This window comes from Cupressus sempervirens, chromosome 5 (genome assembly GCF_028749045.1).
Source record: "Cupressus sempervirens isolate cs-2001-9-10 chromosome 5, ASM2874904v1, whole genome shotgun sequence".
Classification (NCBI taxonomy): Eukaryota; Viridiplantae; Streptophyta; class Pinopsida; order Cupressales; family Cupressaceae; genus Cupressus; species Cupressus sempervirens.
In genome coordinates, this window is record NC_143122.1 from 591,085,979 (window position 1) to 591,104,005 (window position 18,027).

Sequence of the window (18,027 nt, forward strand, 5' to 3'; positions counted from 1 at the left end):
TCTGACTGCATTAGATTGAAAGTCTGTCAGACTTCATTTTATCAAAATGTCAACTATTAACATTAAAAGCTCCACCCAATATGAAAAGGGAAGAGCCTAATGATTGTATACACCGTTGATCTGGTTCTAAACTATCCTTTTTTGAGGAATAATATATCTTTATTGGCCTCAACAACATGCACTTTCACCAACTACAATGTTGTTCCTTGATAATTTCGTGAGCATCCACTTTTTGCAGATTTCATAAGATCCCCAAGCCACTTAATTCTCCAATTGCATCCACACAAACATCTTTCCAGTGTGGCCACCCCATAAACAGTTTATCAAACTCATCCTTTTCTAATTTTGTTTCTTTTCAAAATGATATCTAGCTTTTCTTGATCAGAACATCTTTTGATAAACCTCCTTTCATTAAAGGCATTGCATCCTTTGATATCCACCATAAGGTCTTCATGGCTCTTCAAGAAGCAAAATGCCCTTCTCAGGATGTCGGTTTCTTTAGGCACTAGTAGTTAGTTCCAATTAATATTTTGCAGACCTGCATTCTATTGGTTGCTTTTCTCCAATCTTGACATTCTTTTGTTTAACTTGCAAACTTAATGTTCTCTTCTTCGTGATAGCCTCCTCATCAAAGCTTAAGTCTCTATCAAACCATGAGAGACCGATGCCCTTCTCCAAAGTATTTTTTGTTTGTTTGGCTTCTATTCTACGTTCGGCCTCTATTGTCAAGAATCCTCTGTATGCAGATTTTACTATTTTCTCAAAGCAAGGAGACTCTTGACTTCCAAAGATGGAGAAGGAGCAGTGGAGGCTTTAGGGTCTACTTTGTAGATGAGCCAAATCCTCTTCTACATAGCTTCGTGGCATTGTTTCTTTTGAATCTTCCACATTGTTGCCAAATCTAAGAGGTGACTTTTCCATAGAATGTTATACATCCATTTCGATACTTTGTTCATGTGGGACACTTTGCACGTACATCTCACCATCATTCGGCCCTTGCATGTTTCCATATGAGGGTTTTTCCATATTTATTGCATTAGTGGGTGGAGTTTGTTGAATCATTGTTGCCCTAGTGTCTGGGTTATATGATTGCAAATTGGTATTCTCACCAAACACTAAACCCTCGTTCACTTCCTTGTGTTTTCTATTTTGGAAGAGACTTAATGCTCCTTTAATTTTCTCCTCTAATAAATTCTAGTCATTCTCTCCCATCAGTTGCATATTCTGGCTAATCTCTTTGCTTGGTAGCTCTATATTTGTTTTGAAAACATCTCTTGTTTCTTTATCCTATTTACCTAGATCCAAAACAAGACAAATATGAGATGGATATTCTAGAGTAAGTTCCTCCTTTGCAGCTACATTATCCCTTGGTCTCACTTTCCTTGTTTTCTCATTGGAGCCCTCTTCTCTTATGTGGATGACTTTCTAGATGATAAAATCATGAACACTATCCTTTCCTTTTCCAAGCTTAGAGCACTACCATTCTCTGTGCCCTAAACTCTTACATGCTTTGCATTTGTCCACATATTCCTCAACTTCTATATTCTGTTTCCAAAAGCCTGCATTTGAGATTAGGTCAATGTACTTTGGGAGTGGCTGGCCTGAATACTACCTTATACATACCCTTTCATACATACTGTAATCTTTGTTTTCTACATCTTCCCAAACTCAAAGAAATCTTCCCAATTTATTCCTAGTTGCCCCCAACATCTCTTTATCCCATAATTTGAAGGGGAGATTGTAGAGTCTTATCCATACAGGGACTTCATCAATTTTGATTGTCAGGGGATTAAAGTTAGGTTCCCAATCTTTGATGATAACCTCTGTTCCAGCCATCATATATGGTCCATTGTTGAGAATCCATTATTCTGCCTACCTAGTTCCACAGAGCCCTAGATAAAAGACATTTGGCTGGGTTTTCAGCTCTACTTGAAAATGGCAAGTATCAACACACCACTTTTTTATTTTGGAGTCTGTCAGCTAATCACCCATCTATTTCATGAGAAAACCTTTGTCTTTCAACCATTATATAGCATTTTTCCTGCAAGAGTTGTCTACATTGACTGACAATTAAGGGCTTTTGTCTGAGACAAAATATACCTCCAAGGTTCCTTCTTTAGTTGTAGCCGCCTTTGCAGCTTGAGTCTCCATCAGCTGTCATGTCTTTTTTCTACTTTACTCCATCCAGCAACATTTCTTTTCAAAATCCATCCCTAGCCATCGCTTGACTGTAGCCAATGTCTTGCTCCAATCTCGTTGTAGATCCGGCTTCTAGAAGGTTTCCTGAAGCCATTCCCTACTTTATTGCTCAAAATCAGATTTTCCTTTTGCCCAATTCTTCCTGGTGGCATCCAGACAATAATTGCATTATTTTCTGTGACTCGCTACAAGTCATGACCCCCTGTGTTAGATACCGATCTGACTTCCCTGCAAAACCTTTCCAACAACTAGTTCCTCCAAGCCTCGCCATACCCGATCATAAAGAAAAGAATTAGATATTATGATTTTGCTTTTTTATAGTAGTAAATACCACTGAATTTTATTAATATTTATATTTTTTTAAACAAATCTGGTTCAAAGAGAACTGGTAGGAAAGAACTAGGTAAAGTAAACCTCTGGTCTTTCTCATGAAAGAAACTTAAAAGCCGGAATCTCTAGTGACATCAAAATAAGGTGACTGATAAGGTTACATTGTTATAAACGAACACTAGAAACCCCACCTTAAGAGTGCATTGATACAAACCCCACACTTTGCACGTGATAAACATGATAATCCTTATAATACAAAACCCGCCCCTTTACACATGATAATCATGATGATGCTTGTAAAGGAAAACATCAAAAAAGCCTTTGAAATATTATCTCCTTTCCCTTGTCAACTCGGATCTTTGCATTAATAAAAGTTATCACTAGGTTGGTCCAATCTAAGTCTTCCACAATTGGGTATAACGGATATTGCAGAGAGTGAAGCGAGCAGTCTGCCAGACCATCTCTAATAGCATATGCAACTCAACACGTAAATTATTAGTAGCAACCTCTAGTAGACAAAGAGTCCATGTTTAACTGATAACTACCAAGCATCTTAAGAAGATTTAAAAATTACAATCAAAGAAGGTAGAATCTAGATCAGGCATAATTCCTTCACCAAAGAAATACTGTAAATTAGATCCATAGAGATAGTGGGAAACCAAGAAGGTGCAACAATTACAGTTTTCACTCAACCAAGAGCTACCCAAAACTTTCCTAATGTTATCATTTACATGGATATATAAAGACCAGATAAAGGTTTGTAGAGTGTAACAAATGGATTTTAATAGCAAAATAAAGGTGATCTAGAAAGAGTTTTCCTCAACTAATTATTGAACAAAAATATATTGAATTCCTTTTCATGAGACATTAACTACTTTTAACCTATGCTCCACGGAGTTTCCGGGACGGGGACGTTTTAGGGGACGGGAACGTGTTTCCGGTACGGGTACGGGTCGAAGCCAAAATTTAGGGGACGGGACCTCAGGGGACGGCTATAAAATATAGGGAATTTTAAATTTTTTATATATGGAGAATTAGACTTCTTTAGAGATATATTTCTGATATGCATACCATAACAATGATAAATCATAACATTGATAAACCATTCACCATAGAATACATGGAAATTGAAAACTATTAAGATTAGAATCAAAATGAGAATATGATATGATGATATATCCGAATATCGCATACAATTAGCAAAAATGCCCAAAGGCTCCAAGTATCAATCTATCATCATCATGCATGAAATGAAAATCAAAATGACACAATGAAAGTAAATACTAGAAGTGTAAATGAGATGTCCAACTCCATAATAATCAAAAGCAATAATGTATCTGAGTATCTGAAAAGCAGAAGGCCAAATATATGGCTGTCCTCTAGGAATCTAAATCTCTATCTAAATCAAGATCATCATCAATCTCATCCTCTGAATCACTGGCAGGGGTAGGCAGAGGGTCCTCATCCAATGGAACTCCAAGCAGCCCTGGGGGTGTGTTATCCTCATCAATCTGCAATGCATCCTCAGGATTAACATCCCAACGTAGTGCTGGAGTCTGTCGATACTCAAGACTCTGTCGCTCCTGTAGTCGCAATACACTATGAACAGCCACAAGCTTCTCTGATCGTCTAGAGGTAAGGTTGTTCCTCTTGACCGATTGAATGAAGCTATATGTAGACCAATTCCTCTCTGCAGCAGAGGAACTCGCAACCTGTGAGAGAAGACGGGTGGCAAGGGCTTTCAGCTCAGGTGCATCTCTACCATGCCATGTCCACCATCCAATCGGGTCCTTTTGAGCTAATGTAGCTCTATCAGTCCTCGCCTCTGGTCTACCAAATGTTGGACCACGAAGATTGGCAAAGTCAAGCCATTGCCCTCGAATTTTTGCAGCATCCTCTGCACTATACATTTTTGAAAGGGCCTTGAAGAAGCCGTCCTTCACCTATATTGAACAAACAAAAATTAAGAAGTGAGAACTTAGAGTTTATAAACTTTACAAATAAAATAAAATATTTAAAAATGTATTATAAAATCAGAATTCTTTAATAAATTAAACTCACCTCCTCATCATTAGATGGAAGCACTCTCCCAGGCCTTGGTGCATACCATTTTGGATTGACTGCATAGGCTGCCATATGAAGTGGGTTGTTCATAGTGTTCCACCTTTTCATTACAATGGGCTTAAGATGCTCCTCGTAGAACTCCAAAGTAGGTTCCTTATCTTTAACAGCTTGCTTGATCTGCCCAAGCATGCTATCAAAAGTCTCATAAATCTCTCCAAGGCTAGGAGAGTCAGTATCAGCATATCTAATGACCTGCACAATAGGGTCAATGAAGGAGCAAATGTATCTGCAAATGAAAGAAAATTGCAAGTGAGAAACATAATATGTTAAAAAAATCAGCAAGTGCTTAAATCAATTTTTTTTTTTTATTAAATCAGCAATAATAACAATTATGATATCCACCAATTCTTAAGTTTCTTACCTCATTGTGGTCCACCAATGTTCATCTAGGATTCTTCGTTTGACAAGTCTTCCATCTGGGGTGCTTGATTCATGCCATCTATTCCACTCTGCATTGACCACCATGGATTGTAAGGCCTCTTGGACCTCAAGCATCCTCTCCAACAAAATGAAGTAGCTAGCATATCGAGTCTCCACAGGCTTGAGGAATTCTTTTTTGGAAAATGTCCTAAATAATGCAAGAGATGTGTGATGATTGCAAATAAACATTTGCACGTCTCTAGCCTCAAACACCATAGTCTTTATCCAATCAATTTTCCCAAAGTCCTTCAAGGTGTTATTCAATGCATGTACACAACATGGGGTCCAAAAAATGTGTCTATAGGTGCTCTCTATTATCAATCCAGCTGATTTACACACACGGGCTGAATCAGTGACTACTTGCACAACATTTGAAGTCCCTACCTCTTCTATAGCATCCTTCAAAATCTGAAATTGGAAGGATGCATCCTTCTTTTTTCCCGAACAATCAATGGCTCTAAGAAAATAGGCCCCTGCTGTACTAGTGACAATAAGATTGATGAGTGGCCGATGTTTGATATCGGTCCAACCATCCATGATAATAGAACATCCATCACTCATCCATGTTTGCCTCATATCCTCCATCAAAATGTTTACTTTTGAGTACTCTTTGTCAAGGATAGTGGTGCGTAATTTAGTCTCTCCTGGTGGTACAAATGAGGGACCAGCAGCATAAATATCTTTGCACATTTGTTTATAGAATGAGGAACGAGAAACATGGTATGGTATGCCATGAGCAACAAGAAATCTGCCAATGGACTCTTCAGCTCTATCTTTTGCTTGTATGTTAAATAAATCAGCCACATTGGTATCTCTCTTAGTCTTGGCCTTTCCCTTCCCTTTACTAACAGTGCTAGTGGGAGTCAATGAGGGTGTGGGTGTGCTACTCATAGGACCCCCGGATTTCAATAACTCCCCCTCCACATACAACCTATTGGCCTCAAGTTTTTCTTCCTCCGTAATTTTTTTGCAACCTTTCACCCCTTGCCCACCTATCTATAAAAGATGGCAATACACTCTTGTGTAGCTCCCAAAATAATGCTTCTTACATAAATGACACTCCCATTCCCTACTACCCCCCGAATTTTTCTTCTTATTCTTGTCTACTTTTGTGGCAAATTGTACGAGAGGTTTCTTAGGGTTGAATGGGCCTTTGGCATATTGTTTTAAGGCTTTGGAAGGGCACTCAAATGGATTAGGCATAGGGACATCTACATTAGGCTCATCAATGGCTGCCCTAGGTCTTTTTCTTGGTCTTTGTAATTGTGACACTTGAGTTTCTTGCATGGCAACTTCCATGCTATCACTACTTCCCTCACTCTCACTGCTGCTCATGTTTTTGCCTTTGGATTTTACAATGATTTATAGTATACTGCTGCAAGTTATAGAAAAAAAAAATATTTCAATGTTCCATTAACATGCCCTCTTTATGTCATTGAAAAAAATGAAAAATGACAACAAACAACAATGAAGTTTGAATCAAACAAAAAGAAAATAAAAAACATACCTAGAATGAAGTAGAAATGAAGGCAAAACTTTCTCTTCCACCTCCAAAACACACTCCTCTTTTGTTGTTGTTGAATGTTCAATGTTTTCCTCTTCCTCTTCCCAACTTGCAAACAACTCCAAATGAGCAATGAGCTCCAACTTTAACTATTTAAGAAGACACATTAGGGTTAACAACTTAACATCCATGTGGGCCCTAGGCGGAATAGAAAAGATTAAATTTTTTTTAAAAAAAACCATTTTTTTTAACTTTTTAACTCACCCATGGCCGGCTGGAAAATAGGGGACGGCGTGGGCAAAAGGGTACGGGCGAGGGACGGGAACGCTGTCCCCGGTACGGAAATCCGTACCCAAGTTTCCTACGAAATTTTTTTTTGCGTTTCGGGGACCGTCCCCTTTCCCCTCAAAAAGGGACGTCGCAGGGTACGTCCAAAATCCGTACCCGCGTCCCCATTTCGTACCCGGTACGGGTACTAGGGTACAGAGGCAGGGGACGCGTCCCCGTGGAGCATAGCTTTTAACTACCAACGATTAACTGAGATAACAAAACTCAACTGAAGTAACTATTATAACGATCGACTGAAATAACTGTAACAATGATCAAATGTAATAATTGTAATTACTGAAATAACTATGATAACAATCAATTGAAATAACTGTAACAATGATTAACTGTAATAATTGTAATAACGATCAAATGATATAACATAAATAATGATTTACTATCTTTTGTTGCATACAAGTAAAGTAAATGCATAACATGAAATAGAAAAAAGAACATACGAGAAGTATCTGGTGAGTCTTTAATTGGTTGTGCAAGCCTTGGCTTTTGGTAAGAAGAGAAGCATTGACTTAAGCTTAACCTCCCAACCTTAGACCATATTCATCCTCACACAATCTATTGAATAGAAAGGCCCTCCCTACCTCGGGATCGGGCTTGGGATACTTTTAGTCCAGCCACCTGAGCATTCTAGTGTTTAGAATGTCCGCACAATTATGGACGGACATGTCTGAATAATTGGCACTACTGATATGAAGTGATCATAGATGGCAAAAATGCCTTTAACGCCCTTGGCCAAGGTTTTCTGATGGGTTCAATGACCCGATTACCACCGTTCGACTTGATAACAGGGAAACAATAGTATGGACAAGTATGAGCTATTAAATGAAATTAATTTAGAATTGTTATGTCATGTCTGACTTTTATTTCCATGTTATTACAAATTCCTTCTCACCTCTTCACCTTTTGCATAGCTATACATCTGGTGAGTCCCAGGTGCTCGAATCTCAAAGCAATCGGCTTTGTCTGTTGATCCTCTACTGATATAAGAATATTATATGTTTCTAGCTTATCACATTCTGTGATCTGAAAAATGTAACTTTGAGACATGTAGCATAAATATCATTTGATTCTGACTTTCAACACCATAAATAAAATATATCATGTCATAGATACTTGACTTTTATTCATCATAAATAGTTCTCTCCGAGAGAGGGACTAACCAATGATATTTAAACAAAGATGATTTGCATCATAATCTGGAACTGTATCTTAGTGCTATAATATTCAAGATGCAGTAATATTTGATAATAAAACATATTGCAATGCTTGGGATTTGGACAATCACATAACTTAGTAAAATCTGGAAATAAAATGGAGTCTTATTGGATGCTAATAATCAACTCTTTCATGGAATAAATCTTTAGGCACAAATCTCAGTGTGATTATCAATCACGTCTTTAGCAAAGTATCAGTGAAAAAGACAAATTGTTGCAACGAAAATGCAATAGTTATCAAGTGGTATATTGCAGGGATGTTGTGTGATATATGCAGAGGTATCGAGTGATATGAAAGGGAATCGGGTGGTATGTTTTGCTCATGATCTCCCTCAACTTTATAATATAAGAAGGTATTCGAAGTCTCTTTGGCTTCTAAGAAGCCGTAACTCATAAAGAAGAGACTTGGCTCTTGATCGCCAATAAAATATGCCAAATGTTCATTTCAGTTTTAGCAAGAAATTGAATAAATATGGTAAAAGATTTGAAGGTTATAAATCGAGGATAATTATAATTTATATCTATCTACTTGCACGTAGATGTACTTATAAGGTGGCATCATATTATTTATAAAAATAATATTATGGTGTCACTTTTATTCCTATATCTATGTGCACATACATAGGTATACATTATAATCATGTGGTGGAAAAATCAATCAAAAACCATTTGAGGTATGCATTATTTTTAATTAAAATAATTAATGTTTTAAATGTTTATATAATAGCTCATGTGGTCCATCAATTGTATCCTAATGTTCAAGTTGCTAGGTCCTTACCAAGGCAATTAAAGGTCATACCTGTCAACCTGATAATTGGACTAAGCGAGTATCCCATTCCGTTGATCCCATTTAGCAATGCTTCTCCCCTTCATCTTCTCTTGCAATCACCCATGCAATATTTCCACAGTAATAACAAGTTCCATAATAATTCCATAATAACATTTGATATAGATAAAGAATTTAATTATTAACCATAATTCCAAATTCAAGCAACTGCTAATCATCACATGACAAATAATGGATAACGACCATCTTCATTAAACAATTAACATAATGAATACAATAGATATATTTAACTACCCTCTTCACATGATTATGAAAGAAAATCCATTCAATCTAACGGCTATAAATAAATTTAAAATTAGGGCAAAATTTGGGATGTAACATAGAGTCATACATACGAGTATCGTTGATCTCCCGTGGAGCCAAGGGGAAAAACACTATAGGCTTGCATTTCACTCCAACAAATAGTTTGACAAACAAAATATTATACAGAAAATATGTAAGAAAATCAACACAATATAAAGGTTGATAGTAATTCAGGAAAAGATGAAAAGATGTAGATTTTAATAGATTTAATTAGGTGGGGGAGTAGGATCATTATTAAATTCTGAATATAGTAAGCCTCTATCAATGGTGAAATAAGCCATTTTGTCAGCCATTCTGTTATTTACCCTATAGCAGTGTTGAATTTTGTGATAGTGAAAGTATTGGAGACATTTTAATAATGTCTAAGACATATTGCAACGACCAAACACAAGACATACCAGATGTGATGGCTTGTACAGTTATCATGGACTCACTCACAATCTTGAGTTTGCTAATATTCAAAGAGGAGGCCAATTCCAAGCCATATTTTAATGCCATGACTCCAGCATAACTGTTTGTGCCAACGTCAATACTAGCACAAGAAAGCTTAACAATTGACCAAAGAGAAGATCTGATTATAATACTAATCCAGCATTCTCCACGGTTCACCCGTCAAAATTTAATTGAAACATATTGTCAAATAGATTTTCCCATTTTAATATGACATGCTTGTCAAAGGTTTATTAGAAGGAATTGATCTAGGAGCAGGAAATTTATTCAATAATGGCCAATACTTCAAAATATTGCTATCCCCGCTAGAAAAGACCCTCTTCGTACTAGTAGTCTTATGAAGATAACTAAGAGCCACTTAAGAAATATTTTTGTCAATATGATCAAGAAGTTTAGAAAAATCACGAGTGTTTCTTGAAAATCCTATTATTCCTTTTCAATCAAATGTTCCAAAGAACAAGAGAATGATTAATATCACATAGACATGCAAATATAGATGACCAAAACAACAAAGGCCAACTCTAGAAATGTAGTAATAATGAAGAACAAAGTGATGAATACCAACCTAGTTTCCGGAACAACCAATACCAAAACTATTGGGCAAGAGGACACCTAAAAAAAAATGATCAGATGATTTTAGAAAGTAGCCACAAAAAATACAAGGGAAAACAATGGTAATTCCTATTTTGTCTAGTTTCATGCCAGTAAGCACTCGATCCTGAATGGAAAGCCAAGAAAAGGCCCCTACTTTAGAAGGCATGTAGACCCCCATAACAATTTCTTAGGCCAATCAGAAGCACTAGTCCTAGAACTAATGAATTATACCCATCCTTGACAGCATAATTACCAGATTTTGACTTAGTCTAAATCAACTCATCCTCCTTGTAAGAGAATTTTAGAGTCCCATTTCATAACTTTATGACAATTTTATCTTTAATTGCTTAGGGAAACAGAAAAAATCAATGCATTTCCATATAACGAATGGGACAAAATTATAACAGTCGTGTTGATGCGAGTTTTCACTTACATAACATATTAGTAATTGGATATCCGATACGGAGTATCAAACATACAATTCCTCTCTTGAAAAGTTAATGCTCATGAAGACATAAGCAATAGCTCCAATGTTCCTTACTCTTGTGGGTACTCACTCGGTTTTATCGATGTGATTTGCTAGTAATCACGTAGGTGGCCTTAGGCTTTTCATTCAAGGGTGACTTGGGCTTTAGTGGAATGATGGAGATGATGATGGGTTTGTGAAATATGCGAGGGGCAGATAATGTTGATGGTGGTGATGATGTAGGATGTGTCTGCCAATGATGATGTTGGTGGGAAAGTGATGGTGGTGGAAGGTGAATGGATGTGTTCTAATACTTGACTTACTCCTCTAACTTCCTTCTCTAAACCTCGACTACTCAGCTACTCACTATCCTACTCTTACTCCTACGAATGGAAGGTTAACAAATGGACGGGGATCAAATCTAATGAAGGCTAACTAGCGGCCCCACCTCGATAGATGCAATGATTCTAAGGAAAAATAAACTAGTTTACCACACAAGGCTTCCCAACCAGCCGCTACAATGCTAGTGGTCTAGTATTGATCCCTATCAAACATCTACTAATGCTACCATGCAACTATCCATCTACCTTACTCTTGCTTAAACAACTTGAAATGAAATTTGCTTCAACAACTTGAAAAGAAATCTAATATGTGGAAGTAGAAAACATGCAATAACACCCAATGTTCTTAATCACTATGCAAGTCACAACAATGAAGAAGAGAGCAATTTTGGTATTATCTTAGCAACAATTTCTCCAACACTTTACAAATGAGAGCAAATGGCCTTATATAGGGGCTAGAAATACAATAGACGGTGGAGATCAAAATAAGATCAACGATCCAAATTGGATCCAAAAAATCCTAATTAGGGTTGCCACCCCATCGGCCAATGAAAAGATGCCACCTCATCAATGGACTAATGAAAAAAGTGCAAAAAGTGGCAACCAATGAGAAAGCACCAAAATGGTGGCCAATCAGAAATAGACACTTGTCCTATTCTAGAAGAAAGAGAATTTTGCCACTTGGGCTTACATCAAATGATCTAATATAACTCTTCCCTTTTCTTTCATTTTCTTAGCCAAGGCAATGAACTTAGCTAGCCTTTCGTTAACTTCTTCCATAGGCGGACAAGGTGTGTGCTTCGCCCTGAGTTTCGTTGACTTCACCACGCTACTTGTTGCGTGTACAATTCTACTTCTATATATCTTCTTTGCCAAGGGGGATTGTCCTTCCTTTAGTCTGTCCTTCATTCGTATCATGTCCATTGCATTGATATTGGTGTTGATTATTCGCTTCATTTTTGAGAAGAAGGGTGTTTTGGGCATCATATCCTCTTTGTCTTTCTTAGTGTTTGTCCGCTTGGAATTCTTACTTGCACTAACATCCTCCATACTCGTCGCCCTATTACGGGATGGTAGAGTGGTGGACCAGAAGGCAAGTCGAACCAAGGGAAGCAATCCTTAGACTAGAACAAAAGAAGGATGTAAGCTTAAGGACCCCTTTCAACTCTAAATGATTAAAATTCACTTTAATCAATAATCGTACAACGACTTTCCAGAACTAGGACTAGACCTCAAGAATGTCAAATCCACTTGCGAATTAGAAATTTATTATGTAATTCACCTCCAAATAAAATTACCTAACTTAGGGCAAAAATCGCAGCCTCTCTTGAAAATTAGAATTTTATCTTCCACAAATTTCGGCTCCCACAAATTTTGGCTCCCGCAAAATTCGACTCCCGCAAAATTCGCCAAGCAAGAAGAGTGCAGATCTGCTCTTGCAAAATCGCCAACACCTTGAGAAGAAGTGAGAAGTGAGGAAGAAATAGGAGAGAGGCCTCCTCTTATACCCAACTTTCTTACTCCCCCCAAGCTAGCCGACTTGGACCTTAGGAGCAAGAAAAACAATAATTAATGCAAAAATGGCCCACAATTAAATACTTACCTAAATATTAATTTTGTCAAAATGAAAATTGCCAATTAGTTCTAAATTGTAAAAAGAAATTAAATTGTGCCTTGGAGATGTTAAATATTTCCATTTAATGAGGATTTAGTAATTAATACGTCATTAAAATTGGATTTTGGCTAATCAAAAGCCATTTTTCAATATTAAATTACCAATTTCATCATAGGCAAAAAGTTTTCAAGGCAATTTTAATCTGTTAAAGCCAATTTTTTGCAATTTTTCTCCAAATCGATTTTGTTATGCTATTTAGAATTTTTTGACAAAAATAAAATAAAATTGCCTCTAGAGTCAAAAATTGATTTTTGCAATTTAGCCTCATTTCTACAAAATTAAAATTTTCACCAAAGAAAAATTTAAGATTTTCCAAAACTCAAGTCTAACAAAATTTTCTTTCTTTTGAAAGATTATTCAAATTTACACAATTCTATCCGGATTTTCAAAAGAAAATGTTGAAGTACAAATTTTACAATTTTATCTTGCCAAATGTTGCTTTTTAAAATTTTGTCCAATCAAAGGATGAAATTGGTGGCTCTGGAAAATCAAGCTAAAAAAAATCCGGGTGAAAATAAGCTAAGTCTCTCCCACTGGCCTGAAGGTGTCCAAGGCTCAAGATTTTCAAAACTCAAAAAAAACTTTTGGACAACTTTCAAAAACTATTGCCGAGGCGGAAAAAAAAGAAGGGGGTCCCCAAAAAATTTTGTGGCGATGGTGTGAAAACCTCACAAGTCGTCGAAAGAGTCAAGACCAGAAATCTGTAACTTTATATCTCCATAAATCCTTTAAAATGCCAGAAATAGGTGAAAATTCAAGAAAGGAGGAAAGAGGTGGGTGACGATTCCAAGAATCTTCCTGAAACCATGCTCGAGATCCATCATGGATTAGCCAAGACAAGTGCGGATGTATAGCATCTCTGCAATAACTTATAAACTTCTAGATCTTAGAGCCTTAAGGCAAGTTTGAAGCTGTAGAAATCCTCTTGATATTGGGAGCATCTAGATATTTATCCCTAACAAGCCTACACCATTTGAGAAAGGGGAATTTATATAATTTCCATATCATTTTTACACCCAATGCCCTTTTGAAGATCTCCTTACCCCTGCTCCACGACATTCTTTGGGAAGGTATACCTTATCCCGAGCTAACAAGGGAATCTTATCCTTTTAGTAGCATTCTCAATGCACAAAAGATACTTTTTTATGCCCTTCAAATCACTTTTCACCTTACTGAGCGAATTGAGGACAAACATCAAGTAAATAGGATCAACATTCAAGATAGGCATAATCATCAATAATAATCTAGATAATGTGAGCCATTTATCCTTCCAAGACAAAACTCGATTAGAAATGGGAGTCAATACCTTGCCTTAGAACTCATGATTCTCATTCCCTTGAATAAAGGGCATTCCCAGATATTTACATGGTTATGATCCAACCTCAAAACCCTAAAACTCAATAAGAGCCCTACTAACCAAAGGTGATACATTGATCAAGAAGATCTTGGACTTACTTTGATTCACAAGATAGCTTGAGGAAGAGGAATAATCACTTATAATATCCTTGATGGCCATAGCTTCCTCCATAGAAGAAAGACCAAATAAAAGAGTATTGTCAAGAAAGATATTATGAATGTGTGATCCTTCCAAATGCCGAACTCGAATTTCTTTCCAATCCCCATCTAAGTTGGCTTTCTTAATGGCTCCACTTAATCCTTCTACCATAATAATGAACAAAAAGGGAGACAATGGATCCCCTTGTCAAATTCCCCTAAAGGATCCAAAAAAAACCATGGGGTGATCCATTGACCAAAACTGAAAATATTGCAGTAGATATACAAGATGAAATCCATTTAATCCAACTAGTAGCAAAGCCAAATCTGCCCAACATTGTTCAGAGAAAATTCCAATTCACTCTATCATATACTTTCATTATGTCGAGTTTTATGACCATGACAGATTTCCTTTCTATTGGTAAGGAGTGCAAAATTTTATGCGCTAATATGGCCCTCTTCGGAGTTTCCCTACTAGGCACAAAACCTCCTTGCTCTTCAAAGATGATACAAGGAATAAATTGTTCCAACCAAAGAGAAATAGCCTTAGTAAAAATCTTATAGATAACATTACATAAAGCTATTGGCCTAAAATCCTTAAAATTCTTAGGGTGATCAATCTTGGGTATAATAACAATCAAGGTACCTTTCATTTCTTTTGAAATAGTACAATTTCTAGACTCTTCAAGTGCTAATAAAATATTGTTTCCAATAAAATCCCAACATTTTTGAAAGAACAATCTTGTAAACACATCTGGACTAGAAGCCTTATCAAAAGGAAAAGAGAATACATCTTTCAATTCTTGCAAAGAAATTTTAGCCATCAACATCTTATTATCCATTTCTGACACATAATTTGGGATAGTATCGAAAATAGAATTAGTAATTATGACTGGTTCAGAAATTAACAAGGATCGAAAAAAATCAGCTGCTTCAAAAGAAAGTAAATTTGTATCCTCTATCAGATTGCCACTTTCATCTTGAATGGACAATATTTGATTCTTCTGTTTCCTAACTTTGGTAGAGGCATGGAATTTTTTTGTTTTCCTATCACCATCACATAACCAGGTCTCGCAAGACTTTTGCTGCCAGTAAATCTCTTCTCATTGTAGCACCTCCTCGAGTTCACCTTTTAGTTCCTTTTCCATAAGAAATAGATCATAATCCATACCTCCATTGATCACTTGGTCATTTAAAGACTGCAATTCATTTTCAACCCTAGCCTTCTCCAAAAAGATATTCTTAAACTGAACTTTGTTTCATATCTTGATTTTTTCCTTCAAAATTGCAACCTCTTACAAAACTGAAACATGTGAGATCTTGAAAAGAAAGGCATATTTAGCCACAAATATCTCACATAAGGCAAAAGTATATGATCTTGAAATCATATGGGTTCAAACTCAACATATGACTTCCTAGGGTTTCTAACTTTGAGAGCTTCAAACATAATATGAAAATGATCAAACCAGTTAAATGTAGATATTTAAAAACATACCATTATCCAAATTTAGCCAAGCTTTGGAGATCAAAAATTGATCTAGCAAAATCAACGTAACGAGAATTGGAATCGGATCGGAATTGGCAAGGCCAAATCGAATTGTGAATCGAGCATGAATTGAAATTGAATTGGCAACTTAAAAAAACCCTTTAAATTTAGAGATTTTAACCATTTAAAACTTATTTCATGCACCCTTTATTGAATATAACTTAAACACATTAAAATATCATCAAATAGAAGTTAACATACATAAACATGGAACGTAAATGGTAAATCCATCACAGACGTAACTATGTTATACGTAAAATGTAAATTGTAAGCTATAGCTGAAGTAAATAGAAATCATATGATCATAATGATTCAAATCATAGAATGTATGTAAGATGAAGATCCATAAGACATCAAATCATAAATGTATATAAGAATCTAAGATGAAGATCCATGAAACATATGTCTATCAATATTTGTAAACAAAATGAAAAAACAAGGCTCTAGCTCAAGCCTCACCATCCTCATCATCATCCTCAAGCTCGGTCGCATCCTCAACCTCAGCCTCTGAGTATCTAGTCTGCCTTCTAGAAAGGTAGGTCCTAGAGGACTATCGAGCCATAGGCTCCGCATGTAAGATGTGCTCACGAACAACATCACTACGACATGTGTCTGTGTGTGCGTCTATCAGTGCCAGAATGTGCTCTAGCTGCCTCCTCTGCCACGGCCACAACGTTAGCCTCTCTATCCACTTGGTCAACCAACTCATGGTCTTCCTCAATGAAGTTTGGATCCACAACCTCATTGAGCCACTCTGATTCTGGATCAATCTCCTCCAAAATGATCAGAGAGGAGTTAGTGCCCAAAATCTGTCTGATCCTAAGACGAAGGTTGTAATGAACAAAGACAAGATCATTCAACCTATTTCTCCTCTTCAAGTGGATGTGCTCGAACATGGACCAACTGCGCTTACATCCAGAAGCGTTGCTTGGCTGACTCAGAATATGGATGGTAATTTTTTGAAGTTTTGGGGTTGTGGGCCCAAACATTTGCTACCATCTATTTGAAATAAGGGAAAACAAAAATAATTAGTCTAATTTGCAACTTTAAAATTACATAATCAACAATTAAAATGCACAACTTATAAGTCATAAACTTAAGATTCATGAATATATTATTTTAACGTGGCTATGTTGTTGTTTGGGCATCTATGGCCATCCTGCCAGAGAAAGGTGACCCTTCTTTATTATTGAACTTGTCTAGCTCAATGGTTGCAGTTGCGCTATCCTCATCACGACTCAACTCTGGATTATTGTATATAAGTCGGTGAGAACCTCACTCGCCTTGAATTCAAGAGGAAAACAAAATGTTGGATTCAGATAGTAAGTTGCTGCATGGATGGGTCGGTAGTGTTGATTCTGTCGTCTCCTATCAATGATCTTTCAATTAGCGGCGTACTTCTCTTGCACTTTTGCATACTGGGCTCTAATGGTCTTCTTGGTCCTATCCATGCCCTCATATATGTAGCCCATAGAGGGCTTCTCCCCATCAGCAGTTCGTAGGAGAGATACAAGGGGCTTAGTGACCTACACATAATGTAAAAAAAACATTTGAGTCAAAACTCAAATATAAAATAATATAACTAAAAGTAAAACTAAATCATTAAACAATTAAATAATAAATATTAAATACTAAATAGTAAAATACTAAACGTTAAATTGCAATAAATTTACCTTAAGGATTTCTTTAGTAGGTTTCCAAAACAATCATCATCAAAGATGCAATTCACCACATCTACCCCTGTAGTGGTCATAGCATAGGAATATGTAATCCTCTTCTGCCCAACAAACATGCTCTTTAAATCGTCCCTTGATGTCAATAAGGACTACAGTGTGATGAAATTCGAGGCAAACCTCGTAATGCCTGGACGAGCTAACTCCTTGCCTCTTGTCTAGTCCCTCATTCTGCTAAGGATGAATGAATGATTGTAGATAAACTTGCATATACTTTTTACCCATTCCACACATGATTTGACTCACTCAAGCTTTGCCAATTGCCTCCAACATGAGGTCAAGGCAATGTGTTGCACAAGCAGATCAAAATATGGTGGGGTGCCTCTCCATCAAAAGTTTACCTACAACATTTTAAAGTTAATTAGAAATTCAAATATGTTATGAAACTTAGAATTAGAAATAGTTCAAAATTCAAATAAATTTATTTTCAAAACTTGAAAAG

At 36.5% G+C, this 18,027-nt stretch overlaps 2 protein-coding genes across 2 annotated transcripts in view; one reads left to right on the forward strand and one right to left on the reverse strand.

Annotated features, from left to right (window-relative positions):
- Positions 1–18,027, forward strand: part of LOC149557310 (uncharacterized) — a 131,673-nt gene that overhangs the window by 49,191 nt on the left and 64,455 nt on the right. The window lies entirely within an intron of this gene.
- Positions 3,673–6,082, reverse strand: LOC149557311 (uncharacterized). The gene is made up of 3 exons (XM_089831991.1): positions 5,015–6,082; positions 4,591–4,879; positions 3,673–4,472 (listed from the first exon to the last, which is right to left on the reverse strand). The coding sequence occupies exons 1-3, from the start codon at positions 5,962–5,964 to the stop codon at positions 3,909–3,911; spliced, it is 1,803 nt and encodes a 600-aa protein (XP_089688117.1). The 5' UTR covers positions 5,965–6,082; the 3' UTR covers positions 3,673–3,908.